We start from the raw sequence: 22,802 nt of genomic DNA, 5'->3' as shown, positions 1-22,802 counted from the left end.
CATTTACAATCTGAAAAAATGTTTATCTTTCTAGCAAAATCTTTGTGCAAAATATAAACAAAAACTTAATGACCGTTTTATAATAGTATTTTAAACATTCCATTCGAATTCCATAATAATCTTCAATTTTACAAAATAACTACAAGAAACATAAAACTTAGCGATGTTGGACAAAGTCGGAATTTAAAAGTAGTAGCAGTAGCTATTCTTGCCTCATAGTAACTAGTTACTTGTATGGCGGTTTACAATTTGGGCAAATGTAAGTTTTCCTTCTTGAATTAGAGCTTTTATTCTTACTTTGTAATAAGTAAGGATTCCGTGGTAAGAAAGCTTCCAAGAACTAAGCCAAACGTTGACACTTAGTAAAACATCTTTAAAACTATCTTTAGAGCTTGTTAAAATTTCGTAAATGATGTTTGTATTAAGAAATGGAAATTAATTAATTCGGAGGAATGACCTAAGTACGTAGGATTAAATATGTTTGGCATAAAAACACTATTTTGCCATTTTTAATCATTTTATCACAGTAATCATGGGTAGTCAATGGTTTTAGTTAACACTTTATTCGATTTTCATAACCTGAATGTGTTTGACTACAATTGTTGTGTGAGGTCACTTAAGACCTCATCATAAAAAGAACCTACTGTATTAGTTTAATGGCCTAAGTGATAAGATGTGTTATAATTGCTTCAAACTATAATACAAGAAAATAAACTTTATAATTTCTAAGCGCACGACACAAAACGCGCATTTATTTTTCATTTTGTCAAATAAAAATTTATGTGTTTGAAATTATTATTCTATACAAAATTTGCAAACTGTCTCAGACAAATTGCAAAACGTTCTCACTTTAGAAAAATATTTTATGTGTGCTATTTCAAAAAAATATTGTCTGGTTTTTAATGAACATTTCAACGTGTCTCTAAAGTCAATAAGTCACAATGAAGTTTAAACTGCAAACAAGACATGGGAAACTGATTTAACTACATCATTGAAGTTTAGTATTTGTTTGATATGTCAAAAGCTAGGCTTCCTGTGTTTAATTTACTCACCAGACATTCAATCACTGTGTTGTGACAGTTTTTTACTGACATTTTAACCCAGAGTTAAAAAGTGATTATGTCAGATATTTGGAAAAAATATGGCAATCACGAAGTCTTGTTCCCTATTTCCCTATTAGAAGAAGAAATCCATGCAGACTAATTAATCAAACAATAAAAATTACTATTCAAGAGTCTGATTAAAATGAGTTATACTTTTAGATTATAATATTTGGAATCTTACAGATTGTATGAGAAATTTAGAGACTGATTTAAATAACGTCATCTCACATGTATTCCATAGTGTAACCCATACTATTACTTACGACATTATATTTTCAGCCTTGTTTTATAAAAAATGTTGCCACCAAAACTTAAACATGTTTATTGACTCATTAGCATTAATTCATTGCCTTTGTTTTTTTACCATTGCAAGGTGTTTTGAAATAGGATACTTAGAGTATATTCATTCTCAAAACTAAATTTCTTGAACAAATCCAAGCGTACTCTACCTTCTATTCTTATCTTTGAATGTTCCAACAACTTTAAATAAATTACCGCAAAGTTTTAAAATTATGGGTAGCTAATGCATGTTCAAATTTGTTTTGATACAGTTATCATTGAATTAAAAATTATGATAAATTTGCATACACCAAAAAAAGAACACAAAATGTGATAAAATTCTGCTTTTATTATAAAAAATTCAGTCAAGTGGCATTTAAACAATACAAAAACATTTAATATCTTACATTAACAAGTCCATTCATATTATTTTCAGAGACAATACACATTCTATAATTTTATTTTTGGTCAGAATATTTTAAAAGTTAACAAACATAAATATCACAAAAGTTCAAAATCAGTTACCATGTCAATAAAGTGTCAGTCCTAAACCGTATCTTAAGCACTGGGAGAAATAGAATGCTCAGGATGGAGAGTTGTGCCCCAGACTGTGATTGTTCTTTCTCCGACTAGAGGGATGCCCTTCTTGTCAATGACTGTGCGCCACCACTCCCATGCCAGGCCGGTGGCTTCCCTGGCGAACACGTTGATGTCTTGAGCATTTCCTGGGAGTTCAATGTCCTGGCTGAAAGGAGCAGTCAAAGACTTCCAGTTCTTGTCCCAGCTGACCTCAGTTGACACCTTGTTTCCATTCTTGTCGTAGTTCACCTCCTTCCATGTGATGGCCCACTGCATTACGAATCCTCCCTTGTGGGCAATCCTAAGAACTCCCTTGGAGTTTACAGTTCTGGTAGTTTCAATGTAGTCTGTGCTCATCTGGACGACAGCTCTGGAGTTGTCCTTGATGAAGTTGGCCGAGTAGGAAATAGGAAATCCCAAATTGTCTTTGGAGAATTTTGCGTATTTTACCAGAACATTGTTGACATCCTTGAAGGTCTGTGCGTTGATCAGCTCAATGTGCTCAGTGCTTCCTCCAAGAACAAACACTTGCATTTTAAGGTCCTTCAGCTTGCTCTTGATTTCAGTTTCAGCTTCCGCTTTGATATCGAAATTCGAGGCTTTAGTAGCGAGAGTAGCCTTGGCCTCCTTGTCAGTAGAGGATGTCTCCAGCTTGACGTAGATGGTCCTTCCGTAAGCCACGCTATCAACAATCACTGGTGGGCTGCTGCTGTTGGTCTTCTGTTTAAGTTCTGCGGCGGTCACTGAAGAGGCAAACAGGTCTGAGGGTTTCTTTTGAGGTTCCACACTGACGGTGTAGTAAATCTGTTTAAATTTATGAATCATGATGAGTTTTTCTTGGTTCTGCATCGCACTAAAATCAATGCTGGCTTCAACTTGGGTGTTCTTGAACTCCATACCGAATTTGACTCTCAAGTATTCCTGGCTGTAGGCAAAGGTAAAGTCATTCTGGAAGTTAGCGACAACGTTGTGGTCCTTCGAGTACTTATCAAACCATGCTTTTAGGGTTTTCTCCTTTGAGGATTGGTAGTTGGCGAAGGTTGGGTCAATGGAGAAGTGGCCGTCTGTGGTCAATCCTGGCAGATTTACGGTGTAAGTCAAGGGAGCACGGGCAGCTGCCAAGACATCTGGGTTGTTGTCCATGAGTCTCTGGTTGGCCAGCAGCAAGGATCCAGGGTAGGTTCTGTGTTCGTTGGCAGACACTACTCCGATGTCAGACGTTCCACTTTGAGCAGATTTCTTCTCTCTGGTGATGACGATGAAGTTCTTGTTGCCATCAACCTTTCCCACAGTTTGAACTGGAACGCTGGTCTTGGTTTCTCCATGGGAGGCCAAGATTTGGTCTCGGGAGTAGCTCATGCCGTAGATGTAGCTGTCGACGTCATTGTTGGCCCCTCCTGCGGCACTGCAGACACAGAAGGCTGCGACGCCGACAAACAGAACTCTCCAGCTGCCCATCCTGCGTTAACTGCTCCTGGAAACAATACAGAAAGCGATATAATGATAAGCTCATGATATACTGTATAATTTTCAATATACATGTTACCGTATGCAAATGTTTGATCCATTTATTGTAAAAGTTGACTTTCAAAGCAATGTCATTTATGAACTGTGTAAAGATAACATTAAAATTATTCACAATAGTTTATTATAGAATCAAAAACGTTTCTGAAATTGAGAGAAACCCAAAACAAACTAGATTAGAAAAGTTGTTTGTCGACATTTGTTGGGCTGGGTGTAGTTCCTGTAGAATGTTTAACAAATATAACATACGAATGAGTGTTACCAGTACAGGTTTTCATAGCTGTGGTTTTAAAAGAAACACATGTTAAATAACACTTTTAAATGCAGTTTTACTTCTGCAAATTACCAAAAGAACTTCTTGGTATGTTATATTGTTGTAATTTTTTTTTGCGCTGTAAATAAAATGTTTCAGTATTTGGGAGAGTATAGATTCTAAAGTAACGTCGTTAAATTGCATTGATCCCATTGAATCTTTCACATTATTTTAAATAAGTATTATTTAGTTACTGTAATATTATGTTTTACTGGTATATCACTTCTATTTTAAATGATTTGTTTCTGTAGTAGGATATTTTAGCTTGCGATGACAGTTCAAAAGCAAATGTATGCCTATAGTAAAAAAAAAAATGCGTAATAAAACGGGCTTAGCATACGTAAAGATTTCGATGATGACGAACAACGTATTTAAAAATGTTTTTAAAATATATCAAATATAAGTGGGTTTAATGGTTGCCGTGTGAATAAAATGTCGGTCGAACAATTTTTGTTTGTTCATTGACATACTGTATTTTGTACGAAGGTAGATAATGCATACATTCATCAAAGCTATACCGATATGGACACATATATTTTTATCTAATTTTATACATGTACTTGTTTTATACTCAACCAATAAAAACTAAAAACAAACTTTAATGCCCTCCCTGTAGCAGCAACTGAAAGGGGACTACTCTAAGCCTAATCATATACTGCCAGTAAGATTTGCGCGCACAATGATTTGAAAATATTCTCCAACCATTTCCTTTAAACTCCTAAAAACATCTTAGTTTTAGGATTAAAACTATATCAATGCTACACTCTGATATTGGAGAATATGTTTTATGTTAAAAGTTTAATACAATTTTTTTTTTATTTACCTTGGGTCTTACGGATTGCCAAGTAGCCATTACAGTTATACAAAATGGACACACAAAAATTTAAACATATGCTTATAACAAACCTTTTCAGTACAATATCATATTAGTAAATGCAGTACAAAAGGAAAGGTCATTCGGGTAAAAACCGTTGAGCATATACCCTTAATACCCTTAATGAGTATGAAAATGTTTGTTAGGCAAATAAAGAATGAAAACGGGTCATCACTAAATTGGCTCAAAAGTTTAAGAAAACGTTGGCCTTCACACTTTGTTTAGTGGTGATTTATAGGTAAAACAAAAAAATGGTATTTTAGTAATTAACGTGAGCTCAACAATAATTTCAAATTAATAGTTTGGTTTTTGTGTAGTTGTTTTATACAGACCTATTTTAAATGTAGTTTTGTATATAACCTTTAACACTAGCTCGATAATTAAACATATCTTATAGCGCTCGAAATTGGCCTTGAAACTATATCATCCGGCCTAAAACCATGTCTTACCTGAGTGTTTCATCAAAGTTTGTATTGTGTCTTGTCTTACGTCCATGCTGAATTTTAATGCGTTACGTGGGTAGATTTATTATAGGAATTCTATGGTCTTAACAAAACACGAAATTTTGTTTAGGCCTAGCACAAAACTGTACATTGCGTCTATCGGTTTGGTCAATTAGGTAACCCGATGTCAAATATAGGCGGAAAACTATGAAACTTGGTACGAGGTCAACTGTCCTATAACATTCACGTGTTATTACCCAACTTTTTAAAAATGTTTTAATTGCTACAAAGTTTTCAGTTATTATTTTTTATTTTTTTTATTTTTTTGCTGGGCTAGTAATGCGTGTTTATTTACAATGGCTTAGTGACATAAAATGGAAAGACTGTGAAAAAATAATTTATAAATACCATGAATAATTGAGCATGATAAAATGTGATTATATTATTCCACTTATTTCATATTTTATACTGTATTTTTAATTTAATATTTCGTAAAAAACTAAATCGGTTTGAGATCATACAGTTATATATGTTTTAGTTAACCTCCAAAAAAATTGAACACCACGAGCAAAGCTCAGTTCCCAGGGACCGTTAAATCTTAAGTGTTAAAATCCAATAAAGCAAATTGGACGCGGGTTCACCTAGTGGGGTATTTAATATAGTAATCGAGTTGAGCATGAAACAAGTTTAACTTTAAAATTACTGTTTTACCACATTTTTACAAAGCAAGTGCTAAAATGCAGTAGGCCTATTCTTTATCCATAGCTATCCTTTGGAGAATAAACAATTAGGCACGTTTATTTATTTCATACTAATCTAGTAATATTAGAGCTTCATAATGGAAGAGGCACTTATTTATTTTTCATTACCAGGGCACCGATCCTCGCTTGAATGTGGTTAATCGAGTTTAATTGTTAATACAGTATCATAAACACACACATAATTTACGACAAATATTATTGTTTTACATAAACATTTAATCGCTGAAATAATAAACCCTCTGTATGTAAAAGTATGTAACGAAACATTTCAACACCTTAGTTCTTGTTAATTGTTATTACTTATTTTATAATGTCTTCCTTTGCTTGAGTATTTAATTCCGCTTAAAACAGTGATCTGAAAATGCATGTATTGTTTTTGGTCTTTGTATTTTATCGCATGCTTCATGACAAGATCTTTTGCACTTGCACTGTATGTTTAATGATCATTAAAGAATCTTAATCTGAATCTGGATTAAGTGTTTGTAGGATTGAACCAAATAAAGTAAATAGTATTTGATCTGAACTATGGTTCTCAATGTCATGTAATCTTCTGTGTAATCTTTGCTCAATAGTTAGAACTTTGGTTTTTAAAAATAATGATAAGATGTAGTAAAACTCCTTTCTCTGAATTTCAAAATAAATTTTACTGACTTATCTCATCTAGAGCAACAACTGAAGTACTTCTTATCTCTAATCTTATCGAAATGAAGACAAAAAAAACCGACAAATTTAAGGTAATATTGTGGTAAAACGTCTAATCCAGGCAAATATAAATGTGCTTAATTTGCACCTTTGCTGAGGGTAATTTGGAAAGTTGACATAAATATGTTTTCAATAAATTCGTAACGCCTATGATCTATTGGCAAACACAAACTTTTTTAGACATTTTCAAACTAATGCTTAATTTTTTCTTTTAAAAGTAACGATTCGAATGAATTTTAATTTGATTTGCACTTACTACTATAGAATTAAACAAATTTAATAGGACTATAATTTCAATGATTAATATTTTTATTTATTATAATTATTTACTTAATTGTCTCCCTTGTTTGTGCTACTTTCAAAAAAATACAAAACATCCAGTTTATAACTAAATTTGTAGTCTTGATAGTTATCTGAACAATTTAAAAACTATAGTTTATTGTAACTGTGTGTGAACATTTAAATTTATTTATGTTGTAAAACTATTTGAAATACTATACAAAAATAAGAGCTATTGGCAATTTATTTTTAATAATTTGTTTATTGCGGAAGTAATTTAGTATTATTTGCAATATTTTTGTCCCTGAAGTATTTTTTGTTTGTTTGTAATAAATACAAAATCCAAATAACTATGGGCTAATATCCAGCAAATTCAAAAAACTCTTAACTGAGGTTGTTAAAAATCACTTAAGTTTATTACAGTAAAGTAGAGAATAATAGCCTTCTGTATTTTGGCGACATTCCGTTTTAGCTTTGGAGGTTGAAATGAATAACTATTATATAAAATTAATAAAATGACTGCTAATTCATTGACTTTAAATATATCTAACTGGATGTATTACTTTTTAAAGTGGTATTTGAAGTAGTGTCTGTGTATTTACATGCGTGTGTGAGTATGATAGTGTGTGTTTGAGTGTAGCACGATAATTGTAGTTCAAGTAATCAAGTTGTAACTATTCTTTTACAAACGAATTACTCTACGTTATTCAAACAAGATCGCCAACTAGTATGATAAGACTAAAAAATGGTTTCTTATAGGGGGGTTTCGTGGTGAATTTGGATTATTAACATTTAAAGCAATCTATTTCCAATCCGTTTTGTAAAGCTTAAAAAAATTAGGTATACTAAAGCTTAGTAAGCAACTAAGTAAACTGATAAAAGTTTTAACGATAAGCAACAGTTATCGTTAGAATAATCAGAAACTGTACATTGAAACGCTAATTTATTCTATTGGAGAATGAATCAACTACTATAATAGTTTACTTATCTATGGATATACTGTACTTTGATTTGATTTGGTAAATGTAATAACACTTCATAATTTATTAACATTTACCACAAAACACACACACTTTATTACTTATATTTTAGCATTAAACATAAGTACTCCTGAACCTAACATTATGCAATAAATCGTAAAACCTTAAGGAAATATGATAGTAAAAATCTAACCTTGCAAATAGTAAGTCACAAGTCTTCAGGTTTGCTACGGCATTTAAAAACTAATAGTAATAATATCCCAATAAGAAAAAAAATAATAAAATTGTCAAACGTCGTATTACAATTGTTGTATAACAATTTTAAAACATTTTGATTTTAACTTCATTTTGCAACAACTTTAATATAAGATCGAAAAAAATTTTAAATTGTTTAACAATCAGTTTTTTTCTGTTAAAAAAATAAGTTTGAATACAAGTTGTAACTATTTTACAACAATTTTAACATTGTTAAACAATCAGTTTTTTTGCAGTTTGAAAAATAAGATTTAATACAAGCTGTAACTATTTTACAACAATTTTAAAATTGTTTTATCCTTAGGTTTTTTTTTACAATTTTAAAACAATGTTTAAATTGTTTACAACACTATTTAACAATTGTTTGTGTAGTAAAAAAAAAAACAAGTTTCAAAAATTTTGAAATAAATGTTTAATTTGTTTGATTATTTATGTTTAATCTTAATTAATGGGTTGTATCCCTTTTTTGACCGTTTTTAGCGAATTTCCCATAAGCTATTACCGTAGTACTCATGGTAAGACCTGGACCCGGGACCGATTTTTTTTTCGTTTTGAGGTCCCTAGAGGCCAAAAACACCATCCGTTCAAATTCATATATATATATATATATATATATATATATATATATATATATATTAATAAATAATATGTAAAATAACATGAGTACCCTTTTTTTATATTCTTTTTTATTTAATAAATCACAACATGTTTCGTCTCTAAGGACATTTTCAAGTGTGTTAACCTAATTTCAAACAAAAATATTATGTTATGAATAAATACAGCTGTTAATTTTGTTAGTACCTATGTGAATGAATGTTTAGTTGTTGGTTTTTCTAACACTTATAATTTTGTTAAATATAGGATATATATATGTGTCCGTTAGCGCGATAACTCGAGCAAAAATGATCCGATTTTGATGAAATTTGGTACAAACGTGTAAACCTGCATTTATTCGAACGAGTTCGCGAACCAGCATGATCGGACCATGGGAACGTGGGTTTATGGGGGCTTTTATGGGGTAAAAATGGGTTTGTCTAATTTTTGACCCAAAAAACATAAAATTTTGCAATTTCTTTCCAAACTATTTTGTAGAGCTTAAAAAAACAAATAATTTAGTATATTGAAGCGTTATAATGCGCCTAATGGTTACGGATAAAATTCCAAAAAATTGTTAATTTAAAATTCCCATGTTATTCTTATGGAGAATAAGTTACCTGTTGTAGTTTGCTTGTTTATTAAAAAATTTTGCACAAATTTGGAAAATGTTTTTATTTTTTACTAACTATTAACATTTTACATAAAAAAACACTTTTACCCTCCATGTTGCAGCAAACCTAAGTATGTGTTAAACTGATTCTATTTAAATAGGGAATAAATGTGATATTTTTAAGGAGACATTTTAGGGTAAATCCAATCAGGCAAATGGAAATTCGCTTAGTCTGCAGGTTTGCTGCGGCGGGGGTATTAAATTTGCTTGCATTTAATTTTAATATATACTGGATAAATAGGTTTTATCAATCATGTTTATATAACAGCCTATAATGTTTAAATTTTTTAATTGAAAATGAAATTAAGTTGGCAAAGTACCTATACGTAAAAAAATATGTTTATTGTACAGGTAAAGCATAGCAATTAAGTAATTCTTCTTATAAATATTTTTTTTTATATAATACAATTCTTTATAATTTTCTAGTAGTTACCGGTATTACATTATGAATAATGAATTAGACCTACTTGAATAGGTAAATTCATAATGCATAAGTTACCGATTTTTTTGGATAAGTTACTGATGACGTTAATAGTGATAGTTGTGATACTAGATACAGTGATGGAACACCTGCTTAACATATAATAATAATTCAAATATTTTTGTTTTTTTCAGTTATTTGAGCAAATTTTTAGTAGTTGAACAATTTAAGGGGGGGGGGAGATGAATTAATCATATAACCATAATTATAATAACATTAGCAATGTTAATTAATTCATCTACATTCAAATACGGTATCCTCCTCAACTCTTAGAAAATCAATTCAACAACTTGAGGCCTAAACATAATCATATTATCAAAAGTATTAGGTATCGCAACCATTTTCTGTTACTTGGGATGAGTTTAATAGTATCACTACTTGCGTTAGTGTTTCATACGTCTGTTTAAAAGTCACTAATAAAATATTATGTTAATTCACGATTTCATTTATAGTCTCCTTCCCTCCCTTCTCTTACTTTTTATTTATGTCAGCTAAGATAAAATATTACTTTTACATTACTCAATTATAATGTCGGAATTACTTCAACTTACTCCATTTTTTATGTAGGAAAGAACATTGTTTTTTAATTACTTTTAAGGTATCAAATATAAGATACCCAGTAATAATGACAAGCTCATAAGATATTAGACAAGTTTAAATTATTTGAACGTGAAGAATAGAATAACAACTAATAACTGTTTTAGGGTGATAACATATTTTGTTTTAACAGCAATATTAGTTAAGGATAGAGAGTTAAAATTTAATAAAATGATAATAATGGGCAAAATAAATATTCTTATTCTATTCTTATTCTTTCTTAAAATTAAAGGTAAATAGAAAAATTAATTTACAAATAAGTTTTCGCTCATTTAAACCCAGTATTTTTTTTCAAACATTTTACTAGAAAGTAATTTCAAATGTTTGTGTGATGAGTCTACATGTTATTTACATATTCGAAGGATTTTACTATTGACTAAATAAAGCTCACCCATGGTTTTCTCCTAACATAGATAGATATCCCTTTGCATAGATTCAGATTTTATCTGTTCTAACATAGGATTTAATAAATTTGTATTTATGACTAATACAACAAGTAATATAATAACAATTCTAATTAATAAAATTTATGTAGGTAATAAGTATAATTTATAGCGTTTATAGTCAAAGTTAAACATATTGTAAAAATATTTCAATTTAAAAAGCGTGACTAAAAATGTGTATAACATTTTAAAATTATATAAAATTCCTTGTCTCAAAAGATTAAATATTCTTCGAAATTCAAATGTAAAATAATTTTAAATATTCTCTTAAATTATTTTATTTAAAAAACCTATTTTTCAATATTAAGTCATAAAAGCATGGCAAATTACTTACCAATCGGTTAGTATTTCTTGTAGTAGTCTGAGGCACTCCAAGCGATAGACTAGAACTGACGTCCTTCTAGACTGAGGGGTCCGCTTATAAAGGGTTGGGGTGGGTAACGCGGGGGAGGGGTGTTCCAAAGTCCACCGAAGACTCGACATCTCTGCAAAACAGCTATATCAATTGTTTGATAACCAAGGAAAGTGGAGGGGAATTAGACCCTAAATAATGAAGTAAAATTAAAATCTAGACAATTCTTAACAAAATTGTACTTAGATAATTTTTTCCAGCTTGTAATAAGTAATTGTAAAGTAAACCTTAAAATAAAACATATTTTTGACATCCTAATTCATTTTGTTTTCTTGCTACCGAATGAGATGAGGAAACAGTAAAAAAATTGTACGGTTATTTAACACTGACTGTTGGGTATTCAAGGCCAATGCTATACACATATAAGTTAGTTAGGTTTATAATATATATTTTTGGGTAATTTTCTAATTTGTTGGCTTAATAGTTTTTGGTAGTCAGAAACAAGCAGTTCACCATACAGGAACATGGTCGGAAACAGTGTTCATAGAACAAGTTCCGATAACGTAATTGAATTGGCTTATACAATTCTGGAGGGAGATTATATATTACTAAATAATTTTGCATTATAACTTACTGGAATTGAATATGGAACTGGACAGTGTGGGTTGTGAAGTTTGAACTTGTCATTCATAATTATTACTAATTTAAAACAACGTTGGCTATCCTATAATACTTTGTTTATTAATATTATTTAAACCTGTGGTTTGTGTTATAACATCGACGTGTGACATATCTTGAGGATGCTGTCAAACTATTGGTTCAATGGATATTCATTTCCGTAGTTTAAACCTTAGATGAAGCAAATTGATGGACGGTTAATTAACATTACAAACATTTTTAAAGGGAGGCTTGAGGAAATCACCTGTTTCAATCATACTTCAAACTGATGAAATTTGTTTCATTTATTTTTGGTAGTGTGGTGAATCCAATTCGTTTATGGGGATATTGCAGAAAAGCTCAATAACGAATAATACAACCCAAAGTATTCGAAACTTTTTAAATTCTTGAATCTTATCCTGTTCTCAGAAGAGAACGAACCTAAACTTTAACATGATTATACAATGCTATCCGAAGTTGGGAAATTCCAGATTCCGTATCCAGCATGCACTAGTTTTAGACGTTTATAAATCAATTTAAAGAGGAAATATTGCGCACCTTTAAGGCTTCGAATTGCTTCTATTAGTTGTAGTAATTAACAATCGTAGTGTTAATTTAATATACGTATTTTTACGCTATTCAATTCTTTCGTAATAACCTTTCCATGTATAAACTACAAAAGTAAACCTAACTTACTTTTTAATGGCTTCTTTAGCGTGAGTTATTATGTGAATTTCAAATAAAATATCTAGTGAGACAATGTTTACGTGATAAAATATATACATTGTTAACCAAATGAATTATTGCTTGTGTTGAAGTCAACTACTAATATATCGACTCCTGCTTTCTGCTAAACGATTGTGTCGGATAAAACGTTGTCCAGACAAACAATAGGTATTCTTATTTTGTGAATACTTCAATAATAAAGTTGTTACAAGGATAGAATTGTCTGATTGCAAAAATCATACGGACTACTGGCATATGAGTATAACATTATTATTACCTAACAGTATAATATTTTGTAGTAACACTATATCAAAATAGATTCCCTGAGGTGGATTAAATTATGTCGTACTTATGAGTTTACCATATATTTTTACCATAATTCAGGAATCCCTTATACGACATTAGGCCAATCATTTTAATTAATTGCCAATATTTGATTAGCAAGCAACCTAAACTACATTTGATTGCGCCTAACACATTTAATATAAATGTGAAGTAGTGTTATCTTGCATAGAAGTGAAATGAGTATTTTTTGTATGCACTCTACGTATATACATGAATATTTTGTATTAAAGCCGATGATCTGTACTTCCGATTCTTATAAAAAAAGAACATAATCACTATTCGAACTTCAAACTAAGTATTACACATTAATTTAAATGATTGGCTAAGTACTGTCATAGAATTTAATGCTTTCATAATTATAGTTTGTGTAAATAGACTATTTAACAGTTTAAATTTATTAATTAAGGAATCAAGTCGCACCCTTTTCTGCTACCAATAAAGTTTTTTTACGTCTAGTGAAAGTGTTAAATAATGGTTTATGGATGAGGTCTTTTCTTTCCCACCGTGCTTTTAGACCACAATTAAATTATTAATGACTGATGGTTTAAAGTAATGTAAAAAATGTTCGTCTTATTTTCAACACATTACTATACTACGAACATACAGTGTATTTTTAAAGTCCCGGTGAAATATATTTTTCTGCATCATAGGTAAAATAACGAGACTTGGTATATGAATAATACTCATAATTAACTACTTTTTTATGCTATTGTTATTTTTTATCCCCTGTGAAGGACGGTCCACAAGAAGTCACACAAAACTCTGTTACTGACAGCATAGGTCGAAATTAGTATCAGATTGAAGGTCTTATTTAGTAAAATACAATTGCGACAAACCCGAACTCAAACGGACAACCGAGTCAAAAATAATAGCCGTGTAAATACTTCTTAAATCTGCCATTTTGTATCGTCGAAAGGTAATTTTTGATTTGGTTATCCGTTTGAGTTCGGATTTGCGGTAATGTGTTGTAATAACTAATAGGGTTTCAAACTCGACCCAAGCTGCTGTTAAGGAATTATGTCTGCCTCCTAGTGGGCCGTCCCCCTTACGGGATAAGAAAGGGATAATAGCTTAAAAGAGTAAATGATAATAGCTATTATGGTATACTAACTCTCATAACGTTTTCTAGAATGTCATAGTAAGACATTTTGTTACTTCTTCGTTTTAGTTATACTGTATATGACACCATGTCCTTTCAAATTATGTAATGACTTGAAATGAATGAATGAATATATAAATGGTAAAATTATATTACACCGTTCCGGGACTTTTCAATCACAATGTGCTGCATAAAGTTTACCTTGACAATGAATCATCAACCATTCTAACTATTTAGAATCGTTAGTGTCTGGGGTAATTTAGATTTTATTGTACAAAAGTAGTAAGGCGCATTCTTCAACATAGTGAAAGGAATAAAGAGATTAACTTGTATAAAACTGCAGTTTTGTAGTGGTATTTGACACCGTACACGACCTTATCTTGCATCCACGAGATCGTTAAGCGAATACAAGTTACCACCAACCTTTAAAAGCAAAAATCATACATTTCTATAAACCCCTACTTGTCCATAAATAATAAATAATATGTTTTGGTTACTTTCAATACCGTTTTCCTTCATGATGGAAATATCTCGTCAAAACTAATTATGTTTCATTAATGTATACTGCCGGTATTAAAATTATTTTGGGTTTTGGTACAAAAACCTAAGCTGAAGAAATGTTTAAATACCCATACTGTTATTATATATATATATATATATATATACAAAAAACGGCTTCACGTATTATATATAATATAGATATATGTTATTGCAACAAATTATTATTTAATTTGTTACTGTACTTTGTTTCTTAGGATTTAGCTACGTTCAACAAATACCAAATTATATGTAGTTTTCCTTATACATCATGGTAAAACTTGGAACTAGTCAGATGGTTTTCAAACGAGGAAAGAATCATATCTTATCTCTTCATCTGGGATAAACTTTGGTGGAGTGTCCTACTACCAGTCCAATCTTGGCCTGTAAAATTCATACAACCTGTTAAAGTTCGTAAACTTATAAAGATACAGCATCTCTATCTATTTATTTAGAGTGATTTATAACTAAGTAATGTAACTTTTGAAAAATTATTTCTTGGGAAAAGAAAGAAAAAACTGAACGAATTGGCAGTTTTTCCATTACAAGGAACCTAGAGTTAGTTGTAAAGAACAATTGCTATATACTGGTCTTGCTATATACTATCACAATTAAATTGTTAATATCTTAATAGCAAAAATAAATCTGACTATCCTTAGAATTGGATTGACTGATATCTTAGAATTGGAGGATAAATTGTTATGAACATAATATATATAGCTAATGACATTATACTATATATAGCTTATAACGTGTACAGCGCTATACAACACAAACATATACAAACATATACAACGTTAATTTTGATGTTTATTTGTTTTCACGTCCAGTGCCTTTGGATGACTGAAATCTGTCATCACTTGCTGATTGGTTCCTGGAATCTGGAACCCAACTTCAGCTGTCTCTAGTAGACATTTCTGAATTTCGATACGACTAATCAAAGTCATTTTAAACTTAATTGAGGTATAATTAATTAATCAACGTATATAGTCTCTGTAAAATCTTGAAAAGTAGGGCACTCTTGACATTGTGGATTGCTAAATTCTTCCACTGTCACACAGAGTTTGTAAAAGCGAGTCGAACGCTCGTACTGCCCAGTGAATGCTGGAATCTCGCAATGAACAAGTTCCACGCAAAACACACTTACTGTTGTCTGGTAGTGGTCTTCGGACCTATCTACCACTGAAGAGACTAAACAAAGTCGAAACAACAGAGCACACTTCTATCCTTAAAGGCGGATAGTCGTATTTGACTTAGCGCAGGCTCAATCAAATTTTGAATCCTCAAACCACACACTACACATGGATCGGTCACACCCGAGACGGTATGTGTGACGATTCCGATGCTCGGAGAGGTCGGGATTTGGTATTGAGATTTAAAAGATACATTCTGAGTGAATGTAATTCTTAAATTGGCAAGGGGTTCGTCCCCATTTACCTTCTAAAATGATAACCTGTAATTGAGCGCTAGTCAGAACGGGAACAATATCACGCGTATCCGGGTTAAGAGACGTAGGGCAACGCTGATCTTAATTGCAGCTATCAACCACATAAAGCTTAACGCTGTGGGAACCCTCACGATCGCCGGTCAGGCAGATGCCGCCATACACGAATTGTGTCCACGAGCCTAAACGTGCTTCTGTTTGATGATACCAGTGATCCTAGAAATTGCAGTCTGATTGAGAAGACTGACCACCATCCAGTGGATTTGCAACTACATCACCTGCTACAAGTACTTTTACCAATTGAAAATTTTGAGTACCTTGTAACATTAGGTGCAAGTGTTCGGCCACGTAACCTTCTAAATCAAATAAATTTTGTAGGTTTGATGTAGATCATTTCGGTCACGTAACTCGTCTTTGGGATATACGTGCGAATGAACGCCCTAGTGGCGGGATCACTCTTGCAACGTAAAAGGTGCGATTAAACGCATAACGGTATCATCTGTTTCGGTCTCAGGGCTAAACAGCCCATACCTCATCAGGTGCACACTTTAGTGCACGACAGATTGAAATAATAATATGTAATATGTTAAGGACGAATTAAATTTTTCATCGTCCAACTGAAATTTTGAATTTTGATGTTTCTAAATTTTGAAAAGATGAAATTGTCAACTTAGAGTTGACCAGGCACACCTGAGTATTACTCATTGTTCTTAAATTATTGTGGACGGACTCATCAATTTTGATGTTTATTTGTTTTCACGTCCAGTGCCTTTGGATGACTGAAATCTGTCATCACTTGCTGATTGGTTCCTGGAATCTGGAACCCAACTTCAGCTGTCTCTAGTAGACATTTCTGAATTTCGATACGACTAATCAAAGTCATTTTAAACTTAATTGAGGTATAATTAATTAATCAACGTATATAGTCTCTGTAAAATCTTGAAAAGTAGGGCACTCTTGACATTGTGGATTGCTAAATTCTTCCACTGTCACACAGAGTTTGTAAAAGCGAGTCGAACGCTCGTACTGCCCAGTGAATGCTGGAATCTCGCAATGAACAAGTTCCACGCAAAACACACTTACTGTTGTCTGGTAGTGGTCTTCGGACCTATCTACCACTGAAGAGACTAAACAAAGTCGAAACAACAGAGCACACTTCTATCCTTAAAGGCGGATAGTCGTATTTGACTTAGCGCAGGCTCAATCAAATTTTGAATCCTCAAACCACACACTACACATGGATCGGTCACACCCGAGACGGTATGTGTGACGATTCCGATGCTCGGAGAGGTCGGGATTTGGTATTGAGATTTAAAAGATACATTCTGAGTGAATGTAATTCTTAAATTGGCAAGGGGTTCGTCCCCATTTACCTTCTAAAATGATAACCTGTAATTGAGCGCTAGTCAGAACGGGAACAATATCACGCGTATCCGGGTTAAGAGACGTAGGGCAACGCTGATCTTAATTGCAGCTATCAACCACATAAAGCTTAACGCTGTGGGAACCCTCACGATCGCCGGTCAGGCAGATGCCGCCATACACGAATTGTGTCCACGAGCCTAAACGTGCTTCTGTTTGATGATACCAGTGATCCTAGAAATTGCAGTCTGATTGAGAAGACTGACCACCATCCAGTGGATTTGCAACTACATCACCTGCTACAAGTACTTTTACCAATTGAAAATTTTGAGTACCTTGTAACATTAGGTGCAAGTGTTCGGCCACGTAACCTTCTAAATCAAATAAATTTTGTAGGTTTGATGTAGATCATTTCGGTCACGTAACTCGTCTTTGGGATATACGTGCGAATGAACGCCCTAGTGGCGGGATCACTCTTGCAACGTAAAAGGTGCGATTAAACGCATAACGGTATCATCTGTTTCGGTCTCAGGGCTAAACAGCCCATACCTCATCAGGTGCACACTTTAGTGCACTAAAGTGTGCACCTGATGAGGTATGGGCTGTTTAGCCCTGAGACCGAAACAGATGATACCGTTATGCGTTTAATCGCACCTTTTACGTTGCAAGAGTGATCCCGCCACTAGGGCGTTCATTCGCACGTATATCCCAAAGACGAGTTACGTGACCGAAATGATCTACATCAAACCTACAAAATTTATTTGATTTAGAAGGTTACGTGGCCGAACACTTGCACCTAATGTTACAAGGTACTCAAAATTTTCAATTGGTAAAAGTACTTGTAGCAGGTGATGTAGTTGCAAATCCACTGGATGGTGGTCAGTCTTCTCAATCAGACTGCAATTTCTAGGATCACTGGTATCATCAAACAGAAGCACGTTTAGGCTCGTGGACACAATTCGTGTATGGCGGCATCTGCCTGACCGGCGATCGTGAGGGTTCCCACAGCGTTAAGCTTTATGTGGTTGATAGCTGCAATTAAGATCAGCGTTGCCCTACGTCTCTTAACCCGGATACGCGTGATATTGTTCCCGTTCTGACTAGCGCTCAATTACAGGTTATCATTTTAGAAGGTAAATGGGGACGAACCCCTTGCCAATTTAAGAATTACATTCACTCAGAATGTATCTTTTAAATCTCAATACCAAATCCCGACCTCTCCGAGCATCGGAATCGTCACACATACCGTCTCGGGTGTGACCGATCCATGTGTAGTGTGTGGTTTGAGGATTCAAAATTTGATTGAGCCTGCGCTAAGTCAAATACGACTATCCGCCTTTAAGGATAGAAGTGTGCTCTGTTGTTTCGACTTTGTTTAGTCTCTTCAGTGGTAGATAGGTCCGAAGACCACTACCAGACAACAGTAAGTGTGTTTTGCGTGGAACTTGTTCATTGCGAGATTCCAGCATTCACTGGGCAGTACGAGCGTTCGACTCGCTTTTACAAACTCTGTGTGACAGTGGAAGAATTTAGCAATCCACAATGTCAAGAGTGCCCTACTTTTCAAGATTTTACAGAGACTATATACGTTGATTAATTAATTATACCTCAATTAAGTTTAAAATGACTTTGATTAGTCGTATCGAAATTCAGAAATGTCTACTAGAGACAGCTGAAGTTGGGTTCCAGATTCCAGGAACCAATCAGCAAGTGATGACAGATTTCAGTCATCCAAAGGCACTGGACGTGAAAACAAATAAACATCAAAATTGATGAGTCCGTCCACAATAATTTAAGAACAATGAGCAATACTCAGGTGTGCCTGGTCAACTCTAAGTTGACAATTTCATCTTTTCAAAATTTAGAAACATCAAAATTCAAAATTTCAGTTGGACGATGAAAAATTTAATTCGTCCTTAACATATTACATATTATTATTTCAATCTGTCGTGCACTAAAGTGTGCACCTGATGAGGTATGGGCTGTTTAGCCCTGAGACCGAAACAGATGATACCGTTATGCGTTTAATCGCACCTTTTACGTTGCAAGAGTGATCCCGCCACTAGGGCGTTCATTCGCACGTATATCCCAAAGACGAGTTACGTGACCGAAATGATCTACATCAAACCTACAAAATTTATTTGATTTAGAAGGTTACGTGGCCGAACACTTGCACCTAATGTTACAAGGTACTCAAAATTTTCAATTGGTAAAAGTACTTGTAGCAGGTGATGTAGTTGCAAATCCACTGGATGGTGGTCAGTCTTCTCAATCAGACTGCAATTTCTAGGATCACTGGTATCATCAAACAGAAGCACGTTTAGGCTCGTGGACACAATTCGTGTATGGCGGCATCTGCCTGACCGGCGATCGTGAGGGTTCCCACAGCGTTAAGCTTTATGTGGTTGATAGCTGCAATTAAGATCAGCGTTGCCCTACGTCTCTTAACCCGGATACGCGTGATATTGTTCCCGTTCTGACTAGCGCTCAATTACAGGTTATCATTTTAGAAGGTAAATGGGGACGAACCCCTTGCCAATTTAAGAATTACATTCACTCAGAATGTATCTTTTAAATCTCAATACCAAATCCCGACCTCTCCGAGCATCGGAATCGTCACACATACCGTCTCGGGTGTGACCGATCCATGTGTAGTGTGTGGTTTGAGGATTCAAAATTTGATTGAGCCTGCGCTAAGTCAAATACGACTATCCGCCTTTAAGGATAGAAGTGTGCTCTGTTGTTTCGACTTTGTTTAGTCTCTTCAGTGGTAGATAGGTCCGAAGACCACTACCAGACAACAGTAAGTGTGTTTTGCGTGGAACTTGTTCATTGCGAGATTCCAGCATTCACTGGGCAGTACGAGCGTTCGACTCGCTTTTACAAACTCTGTGTGACAGTGGAAGAATTTAGCAATCCACAATGTCAAGAGTGCCCTACTTTTCAAGATTTTACAGAGACTATATACGTTGATTAATTAATTATACCTCAATTAAGTTTAAAATGACTTTGATTAGTCGTATCGAAATTCAGAAATGTCTACTAGAGACAGCTGAAGTTGGGTTCCAGATTCCAGGAACCAATCAGCAAGTGATGACAGATTTCAGTCATCCAAAGGCACTGGACGTGAAAACAAATAAACATCAAAATTGATGAGTCCGTCCACAATAATTTAAGAACAATGAGTATATACAACGTTATAACATATATAGCTAATGACGTTGTACAGGGAAGCAAGCTGACGTAGTAGTTAGAGCACGGGACTTCAGTCCCTGAGGTCCCCGGGTTCGATCCCCACCAAGTCAACAATGGATTGTATCTAAGTGATAATGCCGCAACCCTTAGGTCTAGCCTGAAGTAATGTGAAAAACAATCCCAGGCTCGTGCCTAGCGTCCTAGGACAAAAAAAATTACATTATACTGTGATATACACGTTAGTAAATTTTCTAGTTATGGCTCGTATTCAGTGGGAATAATTGTTTTCATGTCTTACCTCTGAAAATTTGCCTGGTACTAGAACAGCATGGTTAAAACACTAAATTACTCTCAAAAAAACATCAAAATCGTTACCACAGGGTAGCTGGCCTTCAGTGTTACACATTTTTTTTGGGTCGTACAAAGTGAATGAAGTAAGTTGATGCATATAAGAAGTCCCAAGCCTAAATAAATAGTATCAGTAATATGTGTTTCGAACATAAAAAAAATACTTTTCTTCAAGAGGGACGTATTAATATGCCGAAGCATCCATAGGATAATACTTTACGGTTCTCTAAATGTGACGAAACGAATATTGCTAGTCCCAGAGGTATTGTGGTAAATTGTTCCAGTATCAATAAACTATAAGTGTTGATAAGTTAGCACACCATGATTAAAACAGGACGTCTAACTGAATGTGTATATCTTGATAAACGGTCGTAAGATTAAGACCGTAAATTTTTATTATAATACCATACAATTAGTGCAGAGACTGGAACTAAGGAAATATTAAAAGTAATTATCCAATATACGTCATTCTTTCCATGCATATGCCAAGTGTTTTTATTTTTCTTCATAACCAGATATTCACATGTGAATCTGTACAAATAATGAAGCTGAATTAGTTATTACAAACACACTCGGTTCTGATTTTCAATTATTTATTTTTTGTATTATGTGCTTTTATTAATTACCTTGTACATTTATACTTGATTAATAATTCATCGTAACAGCCATACCAACTTATCTATGCATATCGTCTTTCTTGATCAGTCATTAAAATGCGCTACTGGACCTGGGACCGATTAACATTTTTAGATTTGAATCCCATAGAGACGATTAACATCATCGATTTATGTTTTTGTCTTGGTCTAACACAATAACTCAAAGTAAAATTATCCGATTTCAATTAAATTTTATACAGCCATGTAAACATTGATTTAAACCAGTCCTCGAACCAGCATGATCGGACTGTGGGAACGGGGTTTCATGAAATAAAAATTTGCGTTTCTCATTTACTTTTAAAACTTTTAAAACATAAGATTTTAAAATTTCTCCCCATTACATTTTTTTTTAACAAAGAAAATACATCAATTAAGTACCGTTTAGTGTATGTTTTTATGGTTATTGGAGACGGATAAAATTCGAAAAGTTTTAAATTTTAAATTCGTGTGTTATTTTTGTACAGACTATGTAAAATGTGGACATATTATGATGAAAATGGTCGAATTAATTGATTATACAGGGTGATTGATATAAGTGTGCCAGCCGTTTTATTCGAAAACTATCAGAGATATCAAAAAAAGTTAAATGGTATTTGCCTTGGATTTTTTATTTAAAAAAATGTAGTCAAGTCAAAAAAAATATTTCAGCCGCCATTTTTCCAATATGGCCGCCAACTTTGATTTTTCTTATGGAACACCCTGTATTTTATGATGTATTCTGGTAGAAAATGTAATTTTAAGACGACTTTATTCTTGTGATTTTCTTCATAAACCTAACCGTTTCAAAGTTAATAATGGTTAAATTTTTGCAATTTTTGCATGAGAAAGAGTTTCGATAAAGGCCTAAGCAAGCATGCACGCTGTTTTATTCGAAAACCATTCAAAATTTCACAACTTAAACCATTATTATCTTTGAAACGGTTGGGCTTATGAAAAAACTCCTAAGAATAAAATCGTCTTAAAATTACATTTTCTACCAGAATACATCATAAAATACAGGATGTTCTATAAGAAAAATCAAAGTTGGCGGCCATATTGGAAAAATGGCGGCTAAAATAATTTTTTCGACTTGACTACAATTTTTTAAATAAAAAGTCCAAGGCACTTACCATTTAACTTTTTTTGATATCTCTTATGGTTTTCGAATAAAACGGCTGGCACACTTATATCAATCACCCTGTATACCAAGTCATTTGACAGT

At 33.2% G+C, this 22,802-nt stretch overlaps 1 protein-coding gene across 1 annotated transcript; it reads right to left on the bottom strand.

Moving 5' to 3' along the window:
* Positions 1–1,821: 1,821 nt before the first annotated feature.
* Positions 1,822–11,318, bottom strand: LOC128992209 (tetanolysin-like). The gene is made up of 2 exons (XM_054415673.1): positions 11,215–11,318; positions 1,822–3,435 (listed from the first exon to the last, which is right to left on the bottom strand). Exon 2 carries the CDS (start codon positions 3,417–3,419, stop codon positions 1,941–1,943), a length of 1,479 nt encoding a protein of 492 aa, XP_054271648.1. The 5' UTR covers positions 3,420–3,435; positions 11,215–11,318; the 3' UTR covers positions 1,822–1,940.
* Positions 11,319–22,802: the final 11,484 nt, after the last annotated feature.

This window comes from Macrosteles quadrilineatus, unplaced genomic scaffold, assembly GCF_028750875.1.
Source record: "Macrosteles quadrilineatus isolate MER2022 unplaced genomic scaffold, UCM_ALF_1.0 Scaffold_4__1_contigs__length_99947679, whole genome shotgun sequence".
In the NCBI taxonomy this organism is placed as follows: domain Eukaryota; kingdom Metazoa; phylum Arthropoda; class Insecta; order Hemiptera; family Cicadellidae; genus Macrosteles; species Macrosteles quadrilineatus.
The sequence above is the reverse complement of the archived record's forward strand: the minus strand, read 5'-3'. Positions and strand labels throughout refer to the sequence as shown.

Coding starts and splice junctions, on each gene's coding strand:
- LOC128992209 (XM_054415673.1), bottom strand. CDS start 3,419: ATGGGCAGCTGGAGAGTTCTGTTTGTCGGCGTCGCAGCCTTCTGTGTC.